Source organism: Muntiacus reevesi, chromosome 5, assembly GCF_963930625.1.
Source record: "Muntiacus reevesi chromosome 5, mMunRee1.1, whole genome shotgun sequence".
NCBI classification, from domain to species: domain Eukaryota; kingdom Metazoa; phylum Chordata; class Mammalia; order Artiodactyla; family Cervidae; genus Muntiacus; species Muntiacus reevesi.
The window spans coordinates 117,631,728-117,655,960 of NC_089253.1; the positions used below are offsets into that span (position 1 = coordinate 117,631,728).

At 45.2% G+C, this 24,233-nt stretch overlaps 1 protein-coding gene across 7 annotated transcripts in view; it reads right to left on the reverse strand.

Moving 5' to 3' along the window:
* The window catches only part of HHAT (hedgehog acyltransferase), a 344,241-nt gene that overhangs the window by 89,309 nt on the left and 230,699 nt on the right, over positions 1 to 24,233 (reverse strand). For all 7 annotated transcript variants that reach the window (XM_065936274.1, XM_065936275.1, XM_065936273.1 and 4 more), the window contains one exon: positions 4,699 to 4,900. In XM_065936274.1, coding sequence (XP_065792346.1) covers positions 4,699 to 4,900 — 202 coding nt within the window. The remainder of the gene's footprint in view (positions 1 to 4,698; positions 4,901 to 24,233) is intronic.

Sequence of the window (24,233 nt, forward strand, 5' to 3'; positions counted from 1 at the left end):
CCATCACCAATAAAAACCTTCCTAAATTACAGCAGAGTCAAACACTATATTCTTCTACTATTTTTTTCTAGAAAAGGGATACATTCTAGAACTATACCACTCCAAATGGAAACCACTAGCCATGTGGAGGCTACTTAGATTCAAATTAATTAAATAAATTTAAAAATCAGTTTCTCAGTGATGATAGTCACACTTCAAGTACTCAATGTGGCTCATGACTACTTGGATCGGACAACACAATGGACATTTCCATTCCTGCATAAAGTTCAAGTGGCGGGGGGTGGGGGGCGTCCTGCCTGGAACGTAAAAGGGCTTCTGATTTTCAACACTCAGCTCTGACTGAGTGTTCAGCTGTCACCAAGAAATAAAATCCCACTCCAGGGAATTCCCTGGTGGTCCAGTAGTTAGGACTCTGTGCTCTCACTGCCAAGGGCCTGTTGGGGCCCTGGTTGGGGAATTAAGATCCCACAAGCCGCTTAGCATGGCAAAAAATAAATAAATTATATATATGTGTGTGTGTGTGTGTGTGTGTGTGTGTGTGTGTCTTACTATCTCTTGTGCCCCAGGCAAAGCTTTGAGGTTAAAGAAGATGAACGACACAAAAAAAGAAGGGATGATAATCCTTGTTATTCACATATTTTTCATTCCATCACTTAAAAAAAACAAATGACGGATGAATGCCATGGGGAGAGTGTATAAGGGCCATGGGGAGTGAGCTCCCATTGCAAAAACACTGTCAGATCATCGGGAAGATTAAAATCAGATGAAATTAAGTGCCAAGGAGGCATTAAGTCTTTATTTGGACTGTGGTCCCCCAAATGGCAAATGTATAGCCACTATTTTATAACAACTGTTAAGTGGAGTATAACCATTAAAAACCGTAAATCACTATGTTGTACTTAGTGTACCTGTAACTTATATAATGTTGTACAGCAATTATATCTCAATAAAGAGAAGAATGGGAAATGGATTCATGAAAAGAGTAAGGAGGAGGCAACCCAAGTAGGGAAACAGTTTATTCAGAAGGCTATGTACACCTGGAATGCCAGCCATGTTTTTCGGGAGGAAAACAGCATCTGTACTCAACTGTCTAAGAAATAGAGCAATGGAGGGAAATTCCTTGAGTGGACAGGTGGAGAAAGAACTAAAGAACAACCCCAGATTGGAAGCCTTAAGTGTGTACTGACATACTGCAATGAACTCAGACACACAGCTAACCATACAGAATACAAATAATAACGGGGCCTTGACCTTGAACTTAAGGAACTCCTGAGTCTAAATAGCCTTAGTAAGTAATCACCAGGCCGTCAAGAGGCAAGACAGGTGCTAAAAACAGGTTTTACAAAATGTGTCCTTTGCTCAATAAATATGTAAACTAAACACCACATCTGCAATATACAAGACATAATACCTCACCAAAAAAATAGCATGTTCAAAAATTTCTATACACCTCGGTACCTGAACTGTGGGCAGAAGCTCAAATGAGGTGAACACGTGAAGGTCCTGGAATGAGCTGTGATGCGGCAGAGCAGACATTCAAGTGCTTCACCCTGTGTGCAAGTCTTTTTACTGCCTTCCTTCACGTTTAGCCAAAATTGATAAGCCGTAAGACTTTCCCTGGTGGCTCAGATGGTAAAGAATCTGCCTGCAATGAATGAGGCCTGGGTTCAATCCCTGGGTCGGGAAGACCCCTGGAGAAGGGAATGGCTACCCACTCCAGTATTCTTGCCTGGAGAATCCCATGGACAGTGAGAGAAGCCTGGTAGGCTACAGTCCATGGGGCCACAAAGAGTTGGACACGACTGAGCAACTAACCTTTCTTTTCTAATAAGTCATAGGTTACATCGCACAGTTTGGGTTACTCTTTTAATATTTTAGATTCTTTAGATTTATTAGTAATATAATCCATGGCTCAAAGTCCACAGAATCCTTAAGTTCAAGGTTAATGTCAGATCCTTTATGAGAGTACATGAAAATGTGTTACAGGGCTTCAATCTGGGCTGAAAAGAATTTTCTGGCCTTCACAGCTGATGCGGTTCCTGCTTTGGGGAAGACTACTCAGATTTGAAGGGTGAAGTGTCTAACCTTTATTATACCACTTTTTATGGTTTTTCTTTGTGTTACAAAACCATGACTCGCATTGAAATTCCACTTTCTATAGGAATTCACTGACATTTCTTTCCCGCTGGTTGCTGGGTACTAGAACTGAATAAAATATTTATCTTTAAACATGTATGAACATACTTAAATTCCTTTAGGAGTGATATTTTTGCTATGTACTTTGATTCAGTTTTTATTGAAATCTAAATCCCTTGGACAGAGGAGCCTGGTGGGCTACAATCCATGGGGTCGCAGAGTCAGACATGAGTGAGCATGCACATACACACACAAAGTATTCTATTTTGGTGATGTTGACTTTTTGAAATATATTTCCTTTAGCTGCAAATACTGGGGTAGTTTACTTACATTAATCATTTCCGAGTAAATTTTTTGTGTTTTACTGCCTGCCATCAACACTGATAATAGCATATTTCTTTTTAGCTACTTTTTTCAGAGTTATCAGAATATAACTGCATATTCAGAATTGATGATTCCTGTAAGATTCTAATACATCCTTTGCCACATTTACATGGCAAAACATTTGCTCATACTTTTAAATCACCTAAATATGTGTGTAAAGAAAAATGCTTAATTTCCCAAGTTATTTTCCTAAAGGGTGTTGAATGTGTCTTAAATCCTTAGCGGATTTTTTTTTTAAATTAGTTGGAGGCTAATTACTTCACAACATTTCAGTGGGTTTTGTCATACACTGACATGAATCAGCCATGGATTTACATGTGTTCCCCATCCTGATCCCCCCTCTCACCTCCCTCCCCATCCCATCCCTCTGGGTCCTCCCAGTGTACCAGGCCCGAGCACTTGACTCATGCATCCCACCTGGGCTGGTGATCTGTTTCACTATAGATAATATACATGCTGTTCTTTCGAAACATCCCACCCTCACCTTCTCCCACAGAGTTCAAAAGTCTGTTCTGTACTTCTGTGTCTCTTTTTCTGTTTTGCATATAGGGTTATTGTTACCATCTTTCTAAATTCCATATATATGCGTTAGTATGCTGTAATGTTCTTTATCTTTCTGGCTTACTTCACTTCTTAGCTGATTTTTATGCTGCTAAAACCTATCAAAATAGCACAGATTAAAAATACCAGTACTACTCAGGATTGGCAAGGGCATTCTCAGGCACTGTTGGTAGGAATGCAAATGGGCAAACTTTGCCTACTAAGCAGTTAAGAAACAGGTAAGCAGTAGACATGCAAACTTCAAAAGTTAAGAAAAATCTTTAACTTAAAAATGTTAAACATTCAAGAATTCACCCTTGTTATGATAGTCATCTCAATGCAACTGCTAACTGCAAAAAAAAAAAATTGGAATATTAATAATAGGAGACCGATTAAAAGAATTATGGTATATCCACATAATGGAATTCTGTAACGCCATTAAAAAGGGTTGTTAGAAATGTATTTGATGACATATAAAGGGGTCCTGATACAACTAAATCTCTAGTATAATGGTATGCTTTAAATGTTATACGTGTGTGTGTGTGATGTACCTGTGTGCGTGTGTAGAGAGAGGAGAGAAAAAATTTAGAAGACAGGGTGACTTCCCTGGTGGTCTGGAATCCACCTCGCTACTGATGAACCTATTTGCAGGGCAGGAATGGAGATGCAGCACAGAGAGCAGACTTACGGACACGGTGGGGGCGGGGGTAGGAAGGAGAGGATGGGACAGATGGAGACGGAATAGCATGGAAACAGACACTAACATCTGTAAGACAGACAGCCAGCGGGGTTTGCTGGATGACTCAGGGAGCTCACACCGGGGCTCTGGGACAACCTAGAGGGGTGGGATGGGGTGGGAGGGAGGCTCAGCAGGGAAGGGACATATGTACACCTATGGCTGATCCATGTTGATGTATGGCAGAAACCAGCACAATATCATAATTACCCTTCAATGAAAAATAAAAGAAAGAAAGAAAGAAGAATCCACTTTGCAACGCAGGGGACGTGTGTTTGATCCCTGGTCCAGGAATTAAGATCCCTCATGGGTCGGGCAACTGAGCCTGTGCCTGAGAGAGCAGCCCTCCACTCGCCACAACCAGAGAAAGTCCACACACAGCAAAGACACACAGCAATCAAAAACTCATTAACTCAAAAGTTTTGTTCAAAAAAATAATTTAGAAGGGACTTAAGATGGTTTCTCTTGAGGAGACATCTTCCTTATACCCATCTGAATTTTCTAATTCTCATATAATAAATATGTATTATTTTATAGTTACAGCCAGTGAACCAGTGAGGTTGCTCAGTCGTGTCCGACTGTTTGCAATCCATAGACTGTAGCCCACCAGGCTCCTCTCCATCCATGGAATTCTCCAGGCAAGAGTACTGGAGTGGGCTGTCATTTCCTTCTCCAGGGGATCTTACCGACCCAGGGATCAAACCGAGGTCTCCCGCATTGCAGGCAGACACTTTATCATCTGAGCCAGCACCTCTTGTTCAGCTGTGCTACCTCCGGGAACACACTGGATGTTGAGCCAATCCGGCAGAAATGGCCCACGATGCGGGGAAATGTGATGACTGCCCCCCCCAAACCCAGTCCGCCCCGCTTGGCTCCTGCCGCACAGGCCAGGACCTGCTCACCAAGCCGTGCTGGACGTGCGGCCTCTGCACCAGCTTCTGGACGCCGTTCTCCACGGTGACCCCCAGCCAGTTGAGGGTGGCCCAGCACCACAGGTAGTCGTTGCCGCCGTGCCAGAAGCTCACAAACGCGAACGTCATCGCGGTGGAGAAGAGGGCCCCCAGCAGGCCATGCTGGGACCCGCCCGCGGGGATGTACACGTACCTGGAGGAAGAAGAGGCCGTGAGCAGCGCTGCGGAGCGCCGGCCCCAACACCGCCCGCTCCCGGCCCGATTCTCCTGCCGCACATCGCTATTCACCACGGGCAGGCCCTTCCCCACGTCCAGGAGGCCACGGAGCACTCCCTGAATGCTCCGCCACACCAGGCGGCGGCAGACACAGAAGGCTCTGGGAGATTCCCAGGTGGCGCCAGTGGTAAAGAACCCGCCTGCCAATGCAGGGAGACGTAAGAGGCACAGGTTCGATTCCTGGGCCGGGGAGATCCCCTGGAGGAGGGCATGGCAACCCACTCCAGTATTCTTCCCTGGAGAATCCCCACGGACAGAGGAGCCTGGTGGGCTACAGTCCATCGGACACCACTGAAGCGACTTAGCACACACTGACAGGTTTTAGGCTAAATGAACACACAGGCCAAAGAGCACTCATTACTAGAGCAAAATCGCACTTAGAGGAGGCAGGGTGAGGAGCACTGAATTTAATTTCTGAAAGGGATGCGCCTCACCCTAGAAGCCTAATCACAGAATGGCAATTAAGCTTCTGGTGACAGTGGGAATAGGCTTCCCCGGTGGCTCAGACAGTAAAGAATTCACCCTCAATGTGGGAGACCTGGGTTCGATCCCTGGGTCAGGAAGATCCCCCCTGGAAAAGGGAAGGGCAACCCTCTCCAGTATTCTTGCCTGGAGAATTCCATGGACAGGGTGCCTGGCAGGCTACAGTCCATGGGGTCACAGAGAGTCAGACACAACTGGGCAACTAACACTTCACTTACAGTGGGGATACCAACCTTCACGGTAGCTATGTATTTTACAGCTCCTACTATCAAATTTCGGGTAAACCCAGTATTTAAGCACAATTGTTGAGTTCAGGCCCTTAAACGGCAGGATGGCCTCTGCAGAAGAGGGATGCCAAGGCTGGATCCTCCAGCTTTCCAGGCAAGTTGCCCAGAAGCAGTGACAAATTCACAAGTGAGGAGAAAAGCTCTGTGCTCACAGGGCAGCCAAACTGTCACCCGAGAGGCAGAGCCCTCCTTGGGCAAGTTCTCTACTGCTGAGACAGCTGTCTGACCACATACAAGCAGAACCGTGTTCTTCAATCAGTATTTTCCTGCTAGAGCTGGACAAAACTCACATTGTGTTGTCAGGATCTGGAGAGCTAGAAAAACACCCTCCTTGCAGTGGTCTCTTTAAAAAACCTATGGGTCTCTGTTTATTGCTGTCAGTGCTCCTTTGTCCAACCTTATTCCATAAAGGAAGAGGAAATGATCATTTCCTAAACACGCTATGTGTCCCAAGTATGGCACTAGGCACTTACATGTATCACTTGACCTGATTCTTTGAAATACCACATGCTGTTCTAGCTTGCCAACCCACTGAAAGGCTGGCCTATTTATTATTTTAGTATTTTATTGGAAATGCTATTTTGAAAATAATTCTTAAATAGAACACTTTCATAGGCAAGCCAAAAGATACAATATAAAAACCATTTCCCAGTCAATAAATATTTCTAAGGACTATGATGCCTTCGAACAGTGGTGCTGGAGAAGACTCTTGAGAGTCCCTTGGACTGCAAGGAGATTCAACCAATCCATCTTAAAGGAAATAACTCCTGAACATTCATTGGAAGGACAGGTGTTGAAGGGGAAGCTCCAATCCTTTGACCACCTGATACAAAGAGCCAACATTAGAAAAGACCTTGATGCTGGCAAAGATTAAAGGCACGAGGAGAAGGGGATAAAAGAGGATGAGATGGTCAGATGGCATCACTGACTCAATGGACATGAGTTTGAGCAAGCTCTGGGAGATGGTGAAGGACAGGGAAGCCTGGCGTGCTGCAGTTCATGGGGTCGCAAAGAGTCGGACACATGACTGAGCAACTGAATAAGGACTATGTGACTATCAGTATTTTTAAATGTCCTCCTTCACTCTCAAAGGTGCTCCAGGTTAGATGGTAAATTATCTGATCAGCTTAGACAGCCCCACTTTTTGGGTGAGAAAAACTGGGGCTGAAAGAATAGGAAGAACCTAGATACAAATATGCATCTCTGGCACCAGCATTAATGTTTTCCTTTGCACCTCTGGGCTTATTTTGAAAGCCCTCCTATCTTGCTTCTCAGTCTGAAACAAACCAGAAAGCATGTGAGCATGCACACATTTCAGAAACAAGTGAAGCAAAGAAAATACTTTCTCTTGTGCAGAAACAAGACCATCTTGACAATCAAGTCAGCAAACACCCATCAAGCACTCACTACAGACTAAGGAATAATCCATCTGTGGCCAAGGACTTATTCAGGCCTCCAGGGAAGTCCTGGTATTATGAGACACACAGACATAACAGGCTGCTCTTGCCCAAAGGACAGGTATAGCTGGTTGTGAAACGACAGCAAACAAATTCTGTCATTAAGCTGACGTGGGACTTGTTTGCTGTATCATATTGCACAAAGTAGACCAAGGGAGCTTAAGAGTACGGAAGAGAACAGGGTGAGTGGAGGCGAGCAGGGTATGAGAGGCTTAATGGTAAAGATCCTACCTTGGCAAGGTCTAGAGAGAGAGCGAGTTTGTCGAGGAGAAGCGGGAATGCTGCATCATGGACCAAGAAGGGCTGGACTATGAGTCAGAAAAGCCCGCCGACAGCCCCAGGCACAGGGGTTTTAACTGGCATTACGCTGCCCCCTAGAGGCTACTTGGTTATTGTTGCAGAATGCTCAACAGGCAAAAAAAATGGACCACAAACCTCTGCAGCCTCCAACTTGCAAAAAGATAATCACCGCTCTATCATGGCGCTCCATGAGGCTGCCCTTCACTTCATACAACCAGTTGTGTGTGTAAGAAGGTTGCACGTTAAAAAAAAAAAAAAGATGGAGTGGTCAAACCAAGTTCAAAAGGATAAGGAGTAACTGCTATTTACAGAAACTCTGCAGATAATAGTTTTTATAAAACAAGTTTATTCCAATCCTAATACTCTTCTCACCCAACACTGGATTTATGTTGAGATTATTGTTGTATCTCACTATATCAAAATGAGCTGCGCTGTGAGAGTTGGACTGTAAAGAAAACTGAGTGCCAAAGAATTGATGCTTTTGAACTGTGGTGTTGGAGAAGACTCTTGAGACTCCCTTGGACTGCAAGGAGAGCCAACCAGTCCACCCTAAAGGAGATCAGTCCTGAACATTCATTGGAAAGACTGATGCTGAAGTTGAAACTCCAGTACTCTGGCCACCTGATTTGAAGAACTGACTCACTTGAAAAGACCCTGATGCTGGGAAAGACTGAAGGCAGGAGGAGAAGGGGATGACAGAGGATAAGATGGTTGGATGGCATCACCGACTCAATGGACATGTGTTTGAGTAAACTCCGGGAGTTGCTGATGGACAGGGAGCCCTGGCGTGCTGCAGTCCATGGGGTCGCAGAGTCGGACACGACTGAACTGAATATATATTAGAAAACCTCAATATAGAAAAAAAAAAAAAAAAACCTCTCCTTGTCCATCTACATCAATGGCCCTTAATAATAGATTCAACTCCAAAAAGAACATAATTCCAAGCTTGTGACGAGGAAGCATATAGTCCCATAATTACATGCACAGCTATTTTAGGCATCTCTTGGCATCGTGGCTTTGCTACTTTCCTTCAAAAATGACAGCTGACAAAAATCTGAGAATCTTTTCTTCCAGAAACTCACAAATGGCAGGTCTCCAATGACATGAGGTTGCTTGTTTTAAACCAGAAGAGGTTATGGTCTCCTGACTGGAAGACAAAAAAAACTCCCTTCCTCTCTCTTAATTTCTAGAAGGCAGTGGATACAGCAAGGAGGAGCATGAACCTGTTTCCTTTTACAAATCCCGCCAGGCTCGTGTCAGTTCCATGATTAATAAAAACAGAAATGTGTCCCTCTTCTCGAAAAGCAGTGGTGTGACCCCACTTACTGAGATCCGCAGCATGCTGAAAGTGATTTCCCAGTGGAAGAAAGCATTCAGCACCACCTTCTCAGCAAAGCAAAAATAAAAAGATTTTTTTTCCCCATCAGCGACTGTGGGAGCTTGAGTCTGCACAAGGCCTGCCCCCTGACCCTGCCCGACTGGCTTCGTGGGGTCACTGCTAGCAGAGAACATGGCCTGGGGTGGTTGTCATCCAACTGTGCCACCTTCTTAATTTAAAACCATCTCACAGAATCAACGCAACATAGCAAACCCCCGCTTGGGAGGAGGAACTGATATAAAATGTAGACGTTATTTACAGAGTCTACTCTCTACTGAATATCAGGTACTCTTATATATATTGTTTCTAACATTACAACAACTTCGTGAAGAACTAATGACCAGACCTATTTTATACAGAAGAGGTAAAATCAGAACCTAGAATGTTGTAGTTTTCAGAATCCCCCAGGTCTGTGTCCTATGAAGCTATTAACCACAGTGAGAGCATTTTTTAGTCCTATGTTCCTCTTGTTCAAACACATCTGCAAAGTAGTCTCCACAGAAGCATCCACCGGTATTTTATTAACTGAAGAAAACATCCTCTGTACAAAAAGCAATCTTACTAGGGAGAAAGGTGCTCATGAATTACAAAGGCGTTTAGGCCAAGGAGGGTTTCTTCCCTGGTGGTTCCGACGGTAAAGAACCTGCCTGCAATGCAGGAGACTCGGGTTCGATCCCTGGGTCAGGAAGATCCCCTGGCGAAGGGAATTGGACAGAGGAACCCGTGGGTTACAGTCCAAGGGGTCGCAAAGAATTGGACACGACTAAGCGACTAACAGACTAAGGAGGTCTGGGTCAGAAAGCCACAGTTCAAGTTTTAAATAGACTAAATAGGAACTTCTCTGGTGGTCCAGCAGTTAGCAATCTGCCTGCCAGAGGAAGGAACAAGGGTTTGATCCCACACGCGGAGGAGCAGCTAAGCTCGTGTACCACAACTATTGGGCCCAGGCTCTAGAGCCCGCTCCACAGCAAGAGAAACCACTGCAGTGAGAAGCCTGCACATGGCAACTAGAGAGGGGCGCCGGCTCACCACAAGACCCAGGGCAGCCAAAACACAAACAAAATTTTAAAAATAGACTGAACAGTTTCCTTCTGCCCACAAGCAGAGATTGCACCTTATCCAGGCAGGCACTGTGCAAAAGTCTTGACTGTAATAAGTTGGGCGTAAGAGGTTGATACTCGGGGACTGTTGCTGACTAGCAGATGTATGTGAAGGGGAAACAAAATAGCTGTTTCCTTCATAATCACTAGGAAAAACTCAAGAATGTGTCTGACAGTTGGGACAGGGGTGGTGAGAATCCACCTGGTAAAGACATTACTCTTAAAATCACAAGGCTTTGTCCCAGGACTTATCCAACAGCTTCCCGGCTTGCCAAGCTATTGTCAAACCTGTGCCATGAATTCCAGACCCCAGCAAGATAAGGGGATGAGGCACCGAAGACACGGAAAAGCTTGGTTTTCACTGCCCTGCGGGCTGAGCCGAGGTGGGCTTGCTGACTTCCCATCTTCAATTATCTATTTCTTGGCTGGGATGAGGCAGGCAGGGGCTGACACTCTATTCCAGCTCTGCTTTACCTTTCCACCCTATTTCCCACTAGTCCTGAAATCCTGAACAAATGGGGCTCTCACACTTCTGTGCCTCTGAGCACACCATTTTCACACCCTCCACCCTCTCTGGCTTCCCAACTCCTCTGTAAAGTCTCTTAAATATTCTCAGCCTCTAACCCAGAGAACCAACTGTTTGTAGCACTGAATTTGAACAGTTATTCATCAGACGATGTCTCTTCTGTTATGATGGTCATTTCAACTAAACTGCACACTTCGTTCAGGCAGTTTTAGATATGTGTGAGTATATCGTGCATGCCCGCATGCACTGTTAGCTACCAGTCAACAGTATTCACATACCTAACACTGATTTTCATTACCTTTTCATAGTCTCCAATAGCTTTTCACATTTCTGATAGACTGTCACCACTGCCAGACACACACTGAGTGATGAGCCAACACGGAAGGGTTATCAGGACTTGCCCCCGTTACTGGCAGAGACTTCAGAAGACACCCATTTCTAATGAACACAGACCCCCAAGGACCCTGCAGTCTTACCACATTCTGTAATCCTCCTTCCCCCATTAAAGCCCCATTCACGCAGCCCCCAAAGCTGTTCCAACCTCAAGAGATGTCAAAACTTACAAGGACTGGCCCTTTAAAGGCCAGAGCCTTCAGTATCTGGGAAGGGCAAGATGTGTGGCTGCATTCTACTGGCAGTAAGGTGACCTCACCTTTGCTTCACCTGGGTTCACTTGGGCTTCCCCCGAGTTCTGGATTAGAGTTCTCTGCAGAGGTGCCCGAAACCCAGCTCTCAGGGGCAGTGGCTCCCGTGACCCGAGTCTGGCTCTAGCTTTGGCCTTGGCCTACATCTGAGTTCTCCACCAGTCAAAGCCTGTGATGATGATCCACCAGTCAAAGCCTCATCCTCTAGCTGATGGACAAAGGACTGGTGTTTAGTTTTCCCAAAGTGAGCTATATACTTACTATTAAAAGTTCTCAAAGAAAGGTACATGCAGAAAATATAATTCACTTTTAATATCTTTCTACCCAGTACATATCATAATGGAATTTTAATAAGTAAAAGCTAGCAAAACTGGAAAAGGAAAACGTCTTACATAAAGACTCCACAAGGAACGCAGCTCGGCTACATTGTGATTATAGCCCTTTAGTATAGACCCATCTGAGACTTCTGACCTCCAGGGCTGCAAGAGAATAAATTTGTGTTGTTTAGAGCTGCTCTCCCTGGAGAAGGGCATGGCAAGCCACTCTAGTATTCTTGCCTAGAGAATCCCCATGGGCAGGAGCCTGGCGGGCTACAGTCCATGGGTCGCAAAGAGTCGGACACGACTGAGTGACTAAGCACATACAGCAGTTGGTTAACAGACAACTCAAACCTTAACCTCTCCAGAAGGCTAAAAGAGAGGTCACTTTCAAAGCAGAGGGCACATTTGAGCCGAGCTAATTCCCAACATCTTTACTGAAAGATCAAAGTTCCACGTGTAACTCTGAAAAACTTCCTATTTAAAAATGCTATGTCCCATTTTGCAACAGAATACTATGGAATTTATAAAACAGGGATTAAACTCCAGCTATATTTAGTTGACACAGCGGTAAAGAATTCACATGCAAATGCAGGAGATGTGAGTTCGATCCCTGGGTTGGGAAGATCCCCTGGAGGAGGAAATGGCAACCCGTGCCAGTATTTTTGCCTGGAGAATCCTGTAGACAGAGGAGCCTGGCGGTTACAATCCATGGGGTCGCATAGTCAGACATAACTGCATGACTGAGCATGAATGCATGAACATATTCAGTCTACATGTAAAGCTCTAGGTTCATCTCATTAGATGCCAACACCCTTTAAAAAAAAATTCACCTTTTCATTTCACAAAGCCAGTAATTCACTGGGTTGAAGTACTGTGCTGATGAACCCAAGCCTGTAACTTCCATCCTAGAGAAAGATTCAATTCTACCCTCATAAACCAAAACCCAAACTCCAGCTCCCCCAAAACTCTACCGCCCCCTCTGCAGAAGAGGCTGAAAGATCATGAAGGGCTCAGCCCCGCTGTCCTTACCCCACTAGACCAAGCCCAAGCCCCAAAAGCAGCAAAGCAGGGGTCAAGCAGGAAGGCCGCGCTTGGTAGCTAGAGACGCGGCCTTGGTCCTGCTCGCCACTTACCAGTTCCTGTAACCATGACCTTGTCAAGAAGCCTGCTTCGTTTAAGTCTGTACACTGAACACATACTGGGAGGGCTAAAATCACCTTCAAACATGAGCTGCTGTAAAGGTCAGCTAATACAATACATGTGGGGTAAGGAATCTGGAGACTGTAACACTCCTATCAATGGAAGTATGCGCACTTGCATTCAGGAAAAAACAAGATGCCCATTATCATAATGATGAGCATCCCTATATTCTTCATAACCACATGAAGACATCAAGACCCCTGGGCTTGCCTGCTCAGGGATGCTTTTCACTTAAAACCATTAGCCTGAAATACGCCTCCATTAGAACCAGGTCACTTAGTGCTAAGGGGATGAAGTTAGAAGGGAGGAAAATTTTTTCTCTTACTCTTCTAGGTTCTTTGGCTGGTGTAACAATAAGAGTGACATAACGCAGATTAATAAGAGAAAAACAAATTTAATTACATGTGTTGGGGAGTCCACAAGACAATGAGAGTCAAGGAATACCCAGAACTGAGCAATGGGATGGGGTCTGGGACTTCCAGGTGCAGAAAGAGAATTCACACGAGGACCACAAGTGCAGATGTTTGGCATTTAGAAGCTTACCCTGCCCTGCAGATGGTCTCTCAGATAAATACATTCTCTCTGGTAATAGCTCTTTTTCTGGTACAATCCACCTATCCAAATTCTTTCAGATAGTTAAGTTAGAGGGAAAAGTTGTTCCTGAGTCAACCGGGTCTTGATTGCCTTCGGCTCAGAATAATCCATGTGCCAAAATGGCATCTTTGGGGGCGGGGACATATTCCATTTCCCTTCAAAGTTTATGGATTCAACATGCACACAGACCTGTTGATTAAGCTTAACCCAGAGGACAGCCAGCTGCTCTCCAAACCTGAAACTGGCTACAGAGGAGCCTGTAGAGGCTGTGCGGGCAGGTCAGAGTAAAGTAGCTTCTACTGCAACTTGGTCCATTATCAACATCTCACCTTCTAATCATCGTAGACCCTCCACTCTGGTCCCCTCTTATCTGCAGATACAAGAGGCAGATGACCAGGTCCTTTCCTTATAATGGGGGACTGCCGCCTGAGCAGCGCCAGAAAGTATCAATACTATTCAGGTGACTCATTCAACCCATTCAAAAGCTGGCTACTAATGTTCCAGAAGGCTGTCCAGGTGGTGCACTGTTAAAAGAATCTGCCTGCCGATCCCTGGGTCGGGAGATCCCCTAGAGAAGGAGATGGCAACCCACTCCAGTATTCCTGCCTGGAGAATCCCATGGACAGAGGAGCCTGGCAGGCTGCATACAGTCCATGGGGTTGCAAAGAGTCAGACGTGACCGACTGAGTGCTTACGCACTTACTAATGTTCCAAGAGGTTAGAGTCTCAGTGATGCATGAGTCTTCACAATATCACAGTCCTCACATACAGAGACTGAAAAACCAAGCAAGTCCTTAAGACGCCATCCTTCAAAACGAGCTTGCAGTCACAGATGAGGGACGGGAAGGCCTGGGGGAGGGGAGCACAGAAGCGGAGCGCTACTTGCCCCCTCGGGGCTGCTGACCCTCTTTGCTTGAGAGCACGCTGAAGCCTCGGCAGTCCCCAGGGCTCCCGGGCCCACGTCTATTTCGGGTTACAAATAAACACCATATAAAACAGATTCTTGGGAGGTTTGAGCAGAGGAGAGAGAGTGGGAGCCTGTTCTCTTTACTGCTGTGGAGCTGAGTCTCATCGCTAATAAAAAGGTCCTCAAAGCCTCAGTTTAATAACCACCAGATTTCCTGGCTGCCTGCCCGTCTTCCCACCTTCCTCCTGAGAGGATGCTGAAAGCAGCTATCAGATTAAACGAGGCAGGGTACAAGGAGCCAGCGGTTTGGGTGGGGCAAACTCGGATGTCTGCAGGATGTAGGTATGTGTGTTTCCCTGTCTCGCTGAGAGAGGGGGCTGAGAGGAGAGATCACGTCCCTCCCTGCTCCTAACCCACTTCTCAACCTTTGCTCCATCAGCAGATCCCAAACCCAGGGTCCACATTACCAATGTCTGGGGCACACGGCCCCTCTTATCAGCAACTGTACCGCGTCTCCCGAGGCTCCCTTCTGATCCCTGCCTCTCACCCCCTCCCCTGCAGGTCCTAATATTCTCACTCATTTATCACCGCGGTTAGGAAGAGGTTCACTATGAAACAAACGTGTACCACTCAAAAACGACTGTGCTGGCACAATGCCCTAGGGGTCTCCAGAAGGACGTGCTCCGAACACAAGTGCACTCAAGAAATGCCTGGCTGGAGGCTGAAGCGTTTCAATCTTCTTCTGGGTTTGTGGTGTGATGATTTTGAGACAGCCAGGCCAGACAGGGCCCCACGGAGGCAGGCCCACAGTCTTGACAGGTGTGAACTCCACACTGCCATGCTGACATGGTAGGTTGGCCAACCAGGCAAAGCAGAAGTGAACTGCTTGGGCAAAGGAGAGGCCAATTCTTTGTCCTCAGAAGCATCCAGTCTGACAAAGAGGTCCTGCTTACTGTGGATTCCCATTGCATCAGGCCCTAAATTAAATCTCATCAGCCTGGCTTTGTAAACATCATTCTCTAGCTGACTCCCTCCTATGCCATCAAACTCTATCTTATGAGTCTCCAAGCTAGATTCTCCACTCCAATTAGAGAACTTCATTCTTTCACACATCTGGGCCCCACAATCATGCCAGTCCACCCCTCAATCAGACAAGATCTCTGGCTGTTCTTTTCACCATCTGATCTTTCTAAATGGGTTCAGCATTCACTTCAAGGAAAATCTCCCTAGCTGATCCTACTGAATGTGGGTGGCTGATGCTTCTTCATCTCTGCGAAATTTAGGTGTTCATTTCAGACTAAGTTATTTCTTTCAGATTAGTTGCTGTGCTATTTCTTACCAATTCTAAGCCGCTTCATCAGGTCTGAGAGTACGTGGGACTCCCCATCTTGCAGTCAAGACATGGATCAGAGAATCGTAGCATTTCTCTTTATTTTCCCCAAGTCTAACCTAAACTCTGAACTCAGGAGGTGCTTAACAAACCCAGATCAACTGCCTTCTTTTCCTGTTCTTTTCCTCATTCTCCTCATTTCTCTGACTCATTCATTCCCTTCTTCTTTTCCTTGTTGTTCTCTATAAACAAAAGAGAACTCTCCAGCTTAAAAAGTGTGGCCTCAAGAGTAACCGTCATTGTTCACTGACTGCCTCTGCCACTTTCTTCTTTAAAGTGCTATGGGGTTTGCAGGATGATATTTACAAAGTCAGGCTAAATCACAGACGCTAACCACAGGGGACCCTAAGTGAGGGGACCAAGAGTTGGGACACACACCAACTTGAACTTCCCCAGGAAGTTGCTGGAACTACCCAGAAGAAAAAAGGGATTTAACCAAAGAGCAAAACTTCAGTGTGTTAAATGTTTTTAATATTAAAGCACCCAAATTGGGAGGTTTAAGGTTTGTGATATTAACTTTAAAAGCCTCAAATGAAACCCTGGACACGCTCATTGGTACTAGATGCGCGTGAGGGGAGGGTGTTCATGAGACCAACGGGAGTGTGGCTTTGGCTAGATCGTTTGGTTTAACTTTGCTAACAAAATCGCTTCCTCTGCCACGAATATCACTTCCAAGTCCAGTGTGTATTTTGGCCACAAGAGAAGTAGTGAGGAGGTCACTGTTGGACATGCGTGAATGGGCACACACACACACACACACACACACACACACACACACACACACACACTGCCTCAGAGCACAGAGGAGAGTGGAAGGTGGATGGGGAGGCCAGGGTCGCAGATTTCAGCGAGGGTCTTTTTTCTAGGCCTTGATTTACAACTGGTAAAAGTCCCAGGGCTAGGGGACCCCTAGGGGTGAGGTACGTGTGTTATAGTTTGAAGCGTTTGGGACATAGGCACGAATGTTCTTGAAGGGTTATGACCAATTACGACAATGTGCTGTTTTGCTACTGCTCTCTGCTAAAACAGAAAGATCTGTCTTCTCTCATGGGTTTTCAGGACGTAGAGCTCCTAAAACCATAGCTTATGCTCTGAGAGTCCTACTTCCCCACCCCTCTGCTGCCATGAAGCTAACTTAGTAATTAACGCAAAATGCACAGGGAGAGAGTTATCTGAAGGAAACCTGCAGTGAATCTGGACTCAAGGTGACAAACCCTTTCCTAAGAGAAAATTTACACCACCTCCACCCCCTACCTCACAATGTATCTGCTTTGTCAATGCAAACCTAAGCACTCTCAATTTTCTTAACAAGTAGCAGCCATTGGTAATAAAATGTTCAGCAGAGGTGGCCATACATGGGATCCAATGCCTAGAAAGGAAGAGAAATAGGAGAAAATGCCAACAGGTCTACAGGCACCCCTATCAAAAACACTGCCACTGAAGACTGTTTCCGGGAAGAAAAAAAATAAAGGTCTCAGGAGCCGAAGTGCTGTTTTAGAAAGAATCAAAGAGAAATGGCTGCCGGTGGTAATAAAGAGGCTGCTCCCTCATGCTCCCTCACTGGACTGAAATCAGCACTCTGACAAATCAGCTTTGACAGAACTGTTTCAACCGCCTCTCATTTATCATGATTATGAGCCACCACCCCTTACCAGACATGATGTCTTTTAAGTTTGGCCACTGGGAGGGAAAACTGAGAATGCTTGAGTCTAGGCAGGAATGACAATAAATCTGCAGCAGCATCCAACAAAGCCACGCCAGTGCAACACTTACGGAAACAAAGCAAGAATACCATCCCATGCCCGGGAAACTATGTCCCACAAGGATGTTCCCCTTAATGCAGCGAGAGCTGCCCGGATGACGTCCAGACGATGCTGCTTATTCAAAAGATGCTGTGGTAATTGAAGGAAGTCTTGAGTGCACACTGAGAGGTTAGGATTTTAAGAGCTGGCATCTTACAGAGACAGTCTAAGGATAACACCCAACATCTGTCACAAAAGCCAGAGTCTTCTGTAGATTAAAAATGCCACCATTCATACAAGAAAGTCCTAAGAAGTCCAAACATGTCAGTCGTGGAACTGGATATTAACATGATCATCCATCCCGGGAAATAGTTACATCCCAAGCATTGGAGAAAGATGTAGACTGTCAGAATCTGATTTTGCTCCCCAGGCTCCTTCTCAAGTGGGGACCAACTGGTGAAAAGCACAGGGGATCAATCTGACCTGTCTGAAAGATGAAAAGAAACACAGCTAATGGGGGAGTGGTAAGGAGATTCAGACGGGCTTCCAAAATGCATGCTCTTTTCAATGGATCAAAGTGGTTTCCCCACGATAACTATGGATATGAGGTATAAATAACCTGTAAGTGTAACATTAAAAAGATAGTTAAGAAGTATTAGATTAAATACTACCTATCTACTGAGTCCCTAACAGGTGTCAATCACTAGGTTCAGAGCGTTCCTACAGTATTTCATTTGATTTAGACATCACCTCTGCATTTTTTAGTGCCTCAGTCATTTCTGTGAACCTAAATTATCTTTGCTGCTGCAAAGCATGACAGTTCTAGAAAAGCGTCCAAATCACAACGAGATGACAAAAATCGCATGCACCCCTACTCAATAAATCTGCTCCCCTCCTGTTAGCACAAAGGACCCTGGAAACCAGAAGAATCTGAGAGGTCTGTGTATGGACCCCCAAACAATACCCACAACCAGAAATCATCTGCCTGCACCTCAACACTCTCAGTGACTGAGAAGTCATGGCTTTTTGAAACAGTCTTTTCCACCCTTTTAGGACAACTTAAGAGACAGCGTGCTTCTCTATACTTCTCACTGTTGACCACTGTTATCCTCTCGGAAGCAATATGGAATGTGGGTACCCGGTCTTCAACCGGCAGTCTGTCACAACGCCTGATGACGGTTCTCATCTCTTTCAAAAGGCTTGACTTTGGACACAACGTATCCTCAGCTTCTTTATTCATTCTTTTACACCCAGTTCCAAATTGTAGTTTCCCTTTATTGAGACAGTTTCGCATTTGTCTGTGTTCCCCCTGGGACTGTGATATCTGAAAAGACTGCATGGAATGACCTGAGTCACGAAGAACTTGAGTGGGAATACCACATTCTTTTTCTAACCATATATTCATAGCATCAGCAAATATAATCTAAGTACTTACTATATTGGGCTTCCCAGGTGGTACGGTGGTAAAGAATCCAGCTGCAAGGCAGAAGACATGGGTTCCCTCCCTGGGCTGGGAAGATCCCCTGGAGGAGGGAACAGCTACCCACTCTAGTATTCTGGCCTGGAGAACACCAGGGACAGTGGACCCTGGTGGGCTATACACTACATGCAATCATAAAAGAGTTGGACACAACTTGGCGAGTAAATAACACCACCAAAACTTACTATATTCCAGGTACTATGATTAGCAGAGGCGGCATTGAGGAATGTGCCACAGAAAACTGCCCTCATAGAACTTACATCTAACCTACTGTAATGATGAAGCCCACTGTGACATTTACTCCAAGCCAGCCTTATCTCACTCACACCAGTCTGAACCTACTCTGTCTCTGAGAAAGTCAGGACCATCATATAAGAATACCCTATTCTAACCACACACACTCTGATCTCTGCTGGTACCTATTCATTCATTCATCCAGTTAAGAGATGTCCTTTCCATGACTGAGACTAACTCTGCTCTTTTGTTCTATACCCTTCTGCCTCCCAGGGTACCATGCTCCATCAGTCACCCTGTATCCTTATCAGCTTAATGGACCTGCTTCTCTCCTTAGCACAAAGACATATTTCAATCCTTGGTATTTTATAAACACCTTTCTTTTACCCCACAACGTCTAGTTCTTCACCTTTGATCCCAACTACTTTTTTCACAGTCAAGTATTTCAAAATCCTTGAAAGAACAGTCTACAGCCCTCCCATCCCATTTGCTCCTGAACTGGTAGCAATCGGACTATCCCTCCAGATTCCATTCAGACAACGTCTGTCAAGGTCATTAACAGCCTCCAGACTGCCAAAGCCAATGGCTACATTTACATCTTTCTCTTAGTTGTCTGTTACATTTGGCATTGCTTATGCCTTCCATTTTCCTCTTTTATAATTTTACTGATATTCATAATAGAAAATTTGGAAAGAGATACATAAAAAATCCAGGAACCACCACCAATGACCTTTTTGTCTACGTCCTCTATGACATTTTTCCATAAATACTCATATGTACCACTTTAGGAAAGTACTTGATTGACCTAATCTATCACGAGCATCCTTCTGCGTTTTCACCTTCCTTACTCACATTCTTTCCTCCCTTGGCTCCAGTGAAACCACTCTCCGTTTTCCTTTTACCCCCAGAGCCATTGTTTCTCCGTCTCCATTGCAGGCTTCTCACTCTGCCTCGTTCTGAACGTGTCAGCAACTTCTCGGGGGGCTCTCTCCGCAGACTTCTATGCACTCGTGCGAAGCTGGGGGGAGGGGCTGCACTGACTCATTGACAAAACTACCAGTGACTGTGGGTTCATCCATCACAGTCAGCTAGCCAGCCCCACACAGAACAGGTACCAGAGATGACGATGCACAGACGATGCTCTGCTATACTCATCAATGGCAAGGGAAATGGGGAGGGCTCTGGTGAGGGGTACTGCTGGGAAAACGACTTTTTGCCCAGGTGAAGACCCACGTGAGAGCAAAGAAAAGAAGAAAGAAGGGTTAAGGAAAAAAGACAGAGAAGCACCAAGACCAAACTCGCTCCTTCACACCTTTGCTGGGAGCTGGATCTGTCGTGCAGAGGCTGCAATGCACTACCACAGGGCGAGAAGAAGCCCCCAGCTGCCTCTCCGGCAGCCACTGGCCACAGACACCCTCGGGAGGTGACCCGGGAGAAGCGCTCCCTGCATTTCCCTCTCTGCAGAGCTGAAGAAACCTGCCCACTCACTCTCTGAGAAACTGCCTTCCACTCACCTACTCACCCCAGCTTCACTTTTCAAATCCTTCCCAGATTAAATCATTCAGCTGCCAAACCCAAAGGGCAACCCCTGACTTCACAGTTTTTCTGCTATTCTTAAATGTTTATTACTACACAAGTTTTCAATTGCTTCACTTTCTTTAGTACACTTGAATGCCAAAGTGTTGAGACCCAGTCTGTTACTTATATCTATACCCCCAAAAGCCCAGGAGACATCCTTATCCCCTCTAGAAGCTTCCCACAGGCAGAATTACCTGATCCCAGGGCAGTGAAATAAGGAGAGGCCTTAAAGTACAGTGGTTGAAAGCATGGCTCTTCCCCTGGCTTCTAATCCCACCTTCACTTACTATTCCATTGGTGCAAAAGTAATTGCGGTTTTGCATTGTTGAACCTTGCTGTTTGCTATTGGAACATACTCTTAAATAAATGTGGTAAAGTTGTACATCAATTTAATGTGCATTTCTCACTTTATGTTTTTCACTAACGACTGATTAGTTGCTGTGTATTTTATATTTATTTTAGATTACGGAAATGATGTTACACAAAAGCAAATTCAAGTGATTTTCCTACTCGAGTTCAAAATGGGTTGTAAAGCAGCAGAGACAACTCGCAACAACACATCTGGCCCAGGAACTGCTAAAGAACATACAGTGCAGTGGTGGTTCAAGAAGTTTTGCAAAGGAGACGAGAGCCTTCAAGATAAAAAGGAGCGCAGCGGTTGGCCATTGGAAGTTGACAATGACCAGCTGAGAGCAATCACTGGAGCTGATCCTCTTACGACTATAGAAGTTGCCAAAGAACTCAACGTAGACCATCCTATGTTCGTTTGGCATTTAAAGCAAACTGAAAAGGTGAAAAAGCTCAATAAGTGGGTGCCTCATAAAGTGACTGCAAAAAAAAAAATGTCATTTTAAACTGTCGTCTTCTCTTATTCTACTCAACAACAACAAACCATGTCTCAATCAGATTGCGATGTGCGATGAAAAATGGATTGCATACAACTGGTAATGACCAGCTCAGTGGCTGGACCAAGAAGAAGTCCCAAAGCACTTCCCAAAGCCAAACTTGCACCAAAAAAGGTGATGGTCCCTGTTTGGTGGTCTGCTGCTGCTCTGATCCACTACAGCTTTCTGAATCCTGGCCAAACCATTACATCTGAGAAGCATGCTCAGCAAATTGATGAGATGTACCAAAAATGGCAATGCCCTCCCACCAGCACTGGTCAACAGAATAGGCCCAAATCTTCTCCACGACAACGCCTGACCACATGTCACACAGGCAATGCTTCAGAAGTTGAACAAATTGGTCTATGAAGTTTTGCCTCATCTGCCATAAACACCTGACCTCCTGCCAACCAACTACCACTGCTTCAAGCATCTCAACAACTTATGGCAGGAAAAATGCTTCCACAACCAGGAGGCAGAAAATGCTTTCCAAGAGTTCATTGAATCCCAAGGCACAGATTTTCATGCCAGAGCAATAAACTTATTTCACATTGGCAAAAATGTGTTGATTGTAATGGTTCCTATTTTAATTAATAAAGATGTGTTTGTGTCTAGTTATGATGATTCAAACTTTTTCAACAATCTTAATAGTTGTGAGGCTCTGAGTCTCAGGGTCCTGACTGGTAGAATGAAGGTAATAAGACCCACTTTATGTAGACATGTCATAAAGATCAGCTGGAATTGGAGAGTGAAGAGCTCAGAACAGTGTTGGGCATACAGCAAGCGCCCAACAAATGTCTGATGGCAGTGGTGACAAGGAGCACATACCTGAGAAGAAGACACTAAAGAGAAAACAAAGCAGCCTGCTCCTTGTCCAAAGAATTAATGTCATCACATGCACAGCAACTTCAGAATTCTACACCCACCCCCACCCTCTTCACCCTTCGTGATCAGATTCAAAAGAACTTCTACAAAGCACTCTTCTTTATGAGCATTACATTCCTTAATAAGCTGGTAAGTGGGAGTCCCAAACGTCAACAATTCAGATTAGAAAAAACACACATTATTGCCAAGGACCCTCTCTAATTAGTGTTTACATGATTTGTATGGCTAGTATATTGTACACTAAAGGGTGTTCTAGAAATAGCAGTAAATTCCCAATCTCCTAAGCGTTCAATAGCTACCTAAAATTGAACTGGCTTATTGCATGATATTTGTGAGCTGTAATCCTGTAATTAGGCTTCATTAGTCCCTGCAATGCCTGTGCTCTGTAGTGGCTGATTTAATATGATGAACTTCACCATATTCAGTTCATCTCTGCCTCATTCACGCATTCATCCCCTACTCTGGGCACCCTCTATGCACCCGGCACTGGGCTAAGTGCTTGAGACACACACGCTACAACAGTGTCTCCATGAAAATGTCACAGCGCCAGAGAGCTCTCGTTCCACCGTCTGTAAGGGAGCCTTCATTAAGGATTTATTAAGTGGCTTTTGGGTATCAGGCATTGTACTGCGCACAATGAGAAATAAAAGCACGCTAGAGTCACAATCCCTACCCCCATGGAACTGACAACTTGACTGACAGACAAAACACACATTGAAAGAGACAGTGGGGTAAGGCAGTGTGAATAGCTCTGAAAGTGGGGCAAGAATGAGCATTCATCCAGCACCTTCCATATGCCAGCCACCCGGCTGGGCACTTGCCACATTTAAGCCTATCAGGTTACTTAAAAACTCCCCATTTTCCAGATGAGGAAAACCACCCAGTGAGTTTAGAGTTGGACTCAGAACTATCTCTGCAACTGACATCTTGTCACCATACCATGTTAGCTCATAGCTCAACTGCTTCACCTGTAACTCCTTTATACAAAATTTATGCAAGATGAGTACAGAACGATTAAGTGCCTCGCTCATATTTCAAAATCATGAACAGTCTTACTTTTAAGCATTTCTTAGTCTTTTAATCCTATAAACTCTTTATGACTAAACCAATTGTCCCTCTGCCCCCCAAAGTAGCCCATGATCACCCAGAGGCCATAACAAAATTCAAAAGAAGGAATAGGCCAGGAATTACCTGGGGACTAGAGGCTAGCAAGTGAGTCTGTATTTAAACTAGGAAAGGAGGTGGCCATGTCACCATATTTCTCTCAATTCTTTGAGAAAAGCTATATGAAAGAATCCTGTAGAGAATCTGCCCTCAGTAATCATTAACCTCTGCAACGGATTGATTTCTCTCTTCCCTAAATTCATATGTTGAATCCTAATCTCCAACATGATGGAATTAGGAGGTGGTATTTGGGAGGTGATTAGCTGAAGAGGGTGGAGCCCTCAGGAATGGGATTAGTGCCCTTACAAAAGGAAGCTCTTTTGCCCTTTCCACCATGCAAGGACACAGTAAGAAGCCAGGAATCTTCAATTTTAAGGGGCCCCCACCTGAACCTGACCATGCTGGCACCACCTGAATCTCAGACTTCCAGCCTTCAGAACCGGGAGAAATCAGTTTCTGCTATTTACAATCCACTCCGTCTATAGTATGCTGCTGCAGGAGCCCGAGTGGGCTGAGATAGCTTCCGTCCAACTCCACGGTCAGTACGGCTCACAGTTTAGCATTTTTTTCCCCCCAGTTTAGCATTTCTTAATCTGCAAGCCTTCAAAACCAAAAAGAAAAAGGAAAAAGTGTATCCACCATGCTGCCCTCTGCTCATGCTACCTGATGATGCCACTGCTGTCCCCTTGCCACTGGC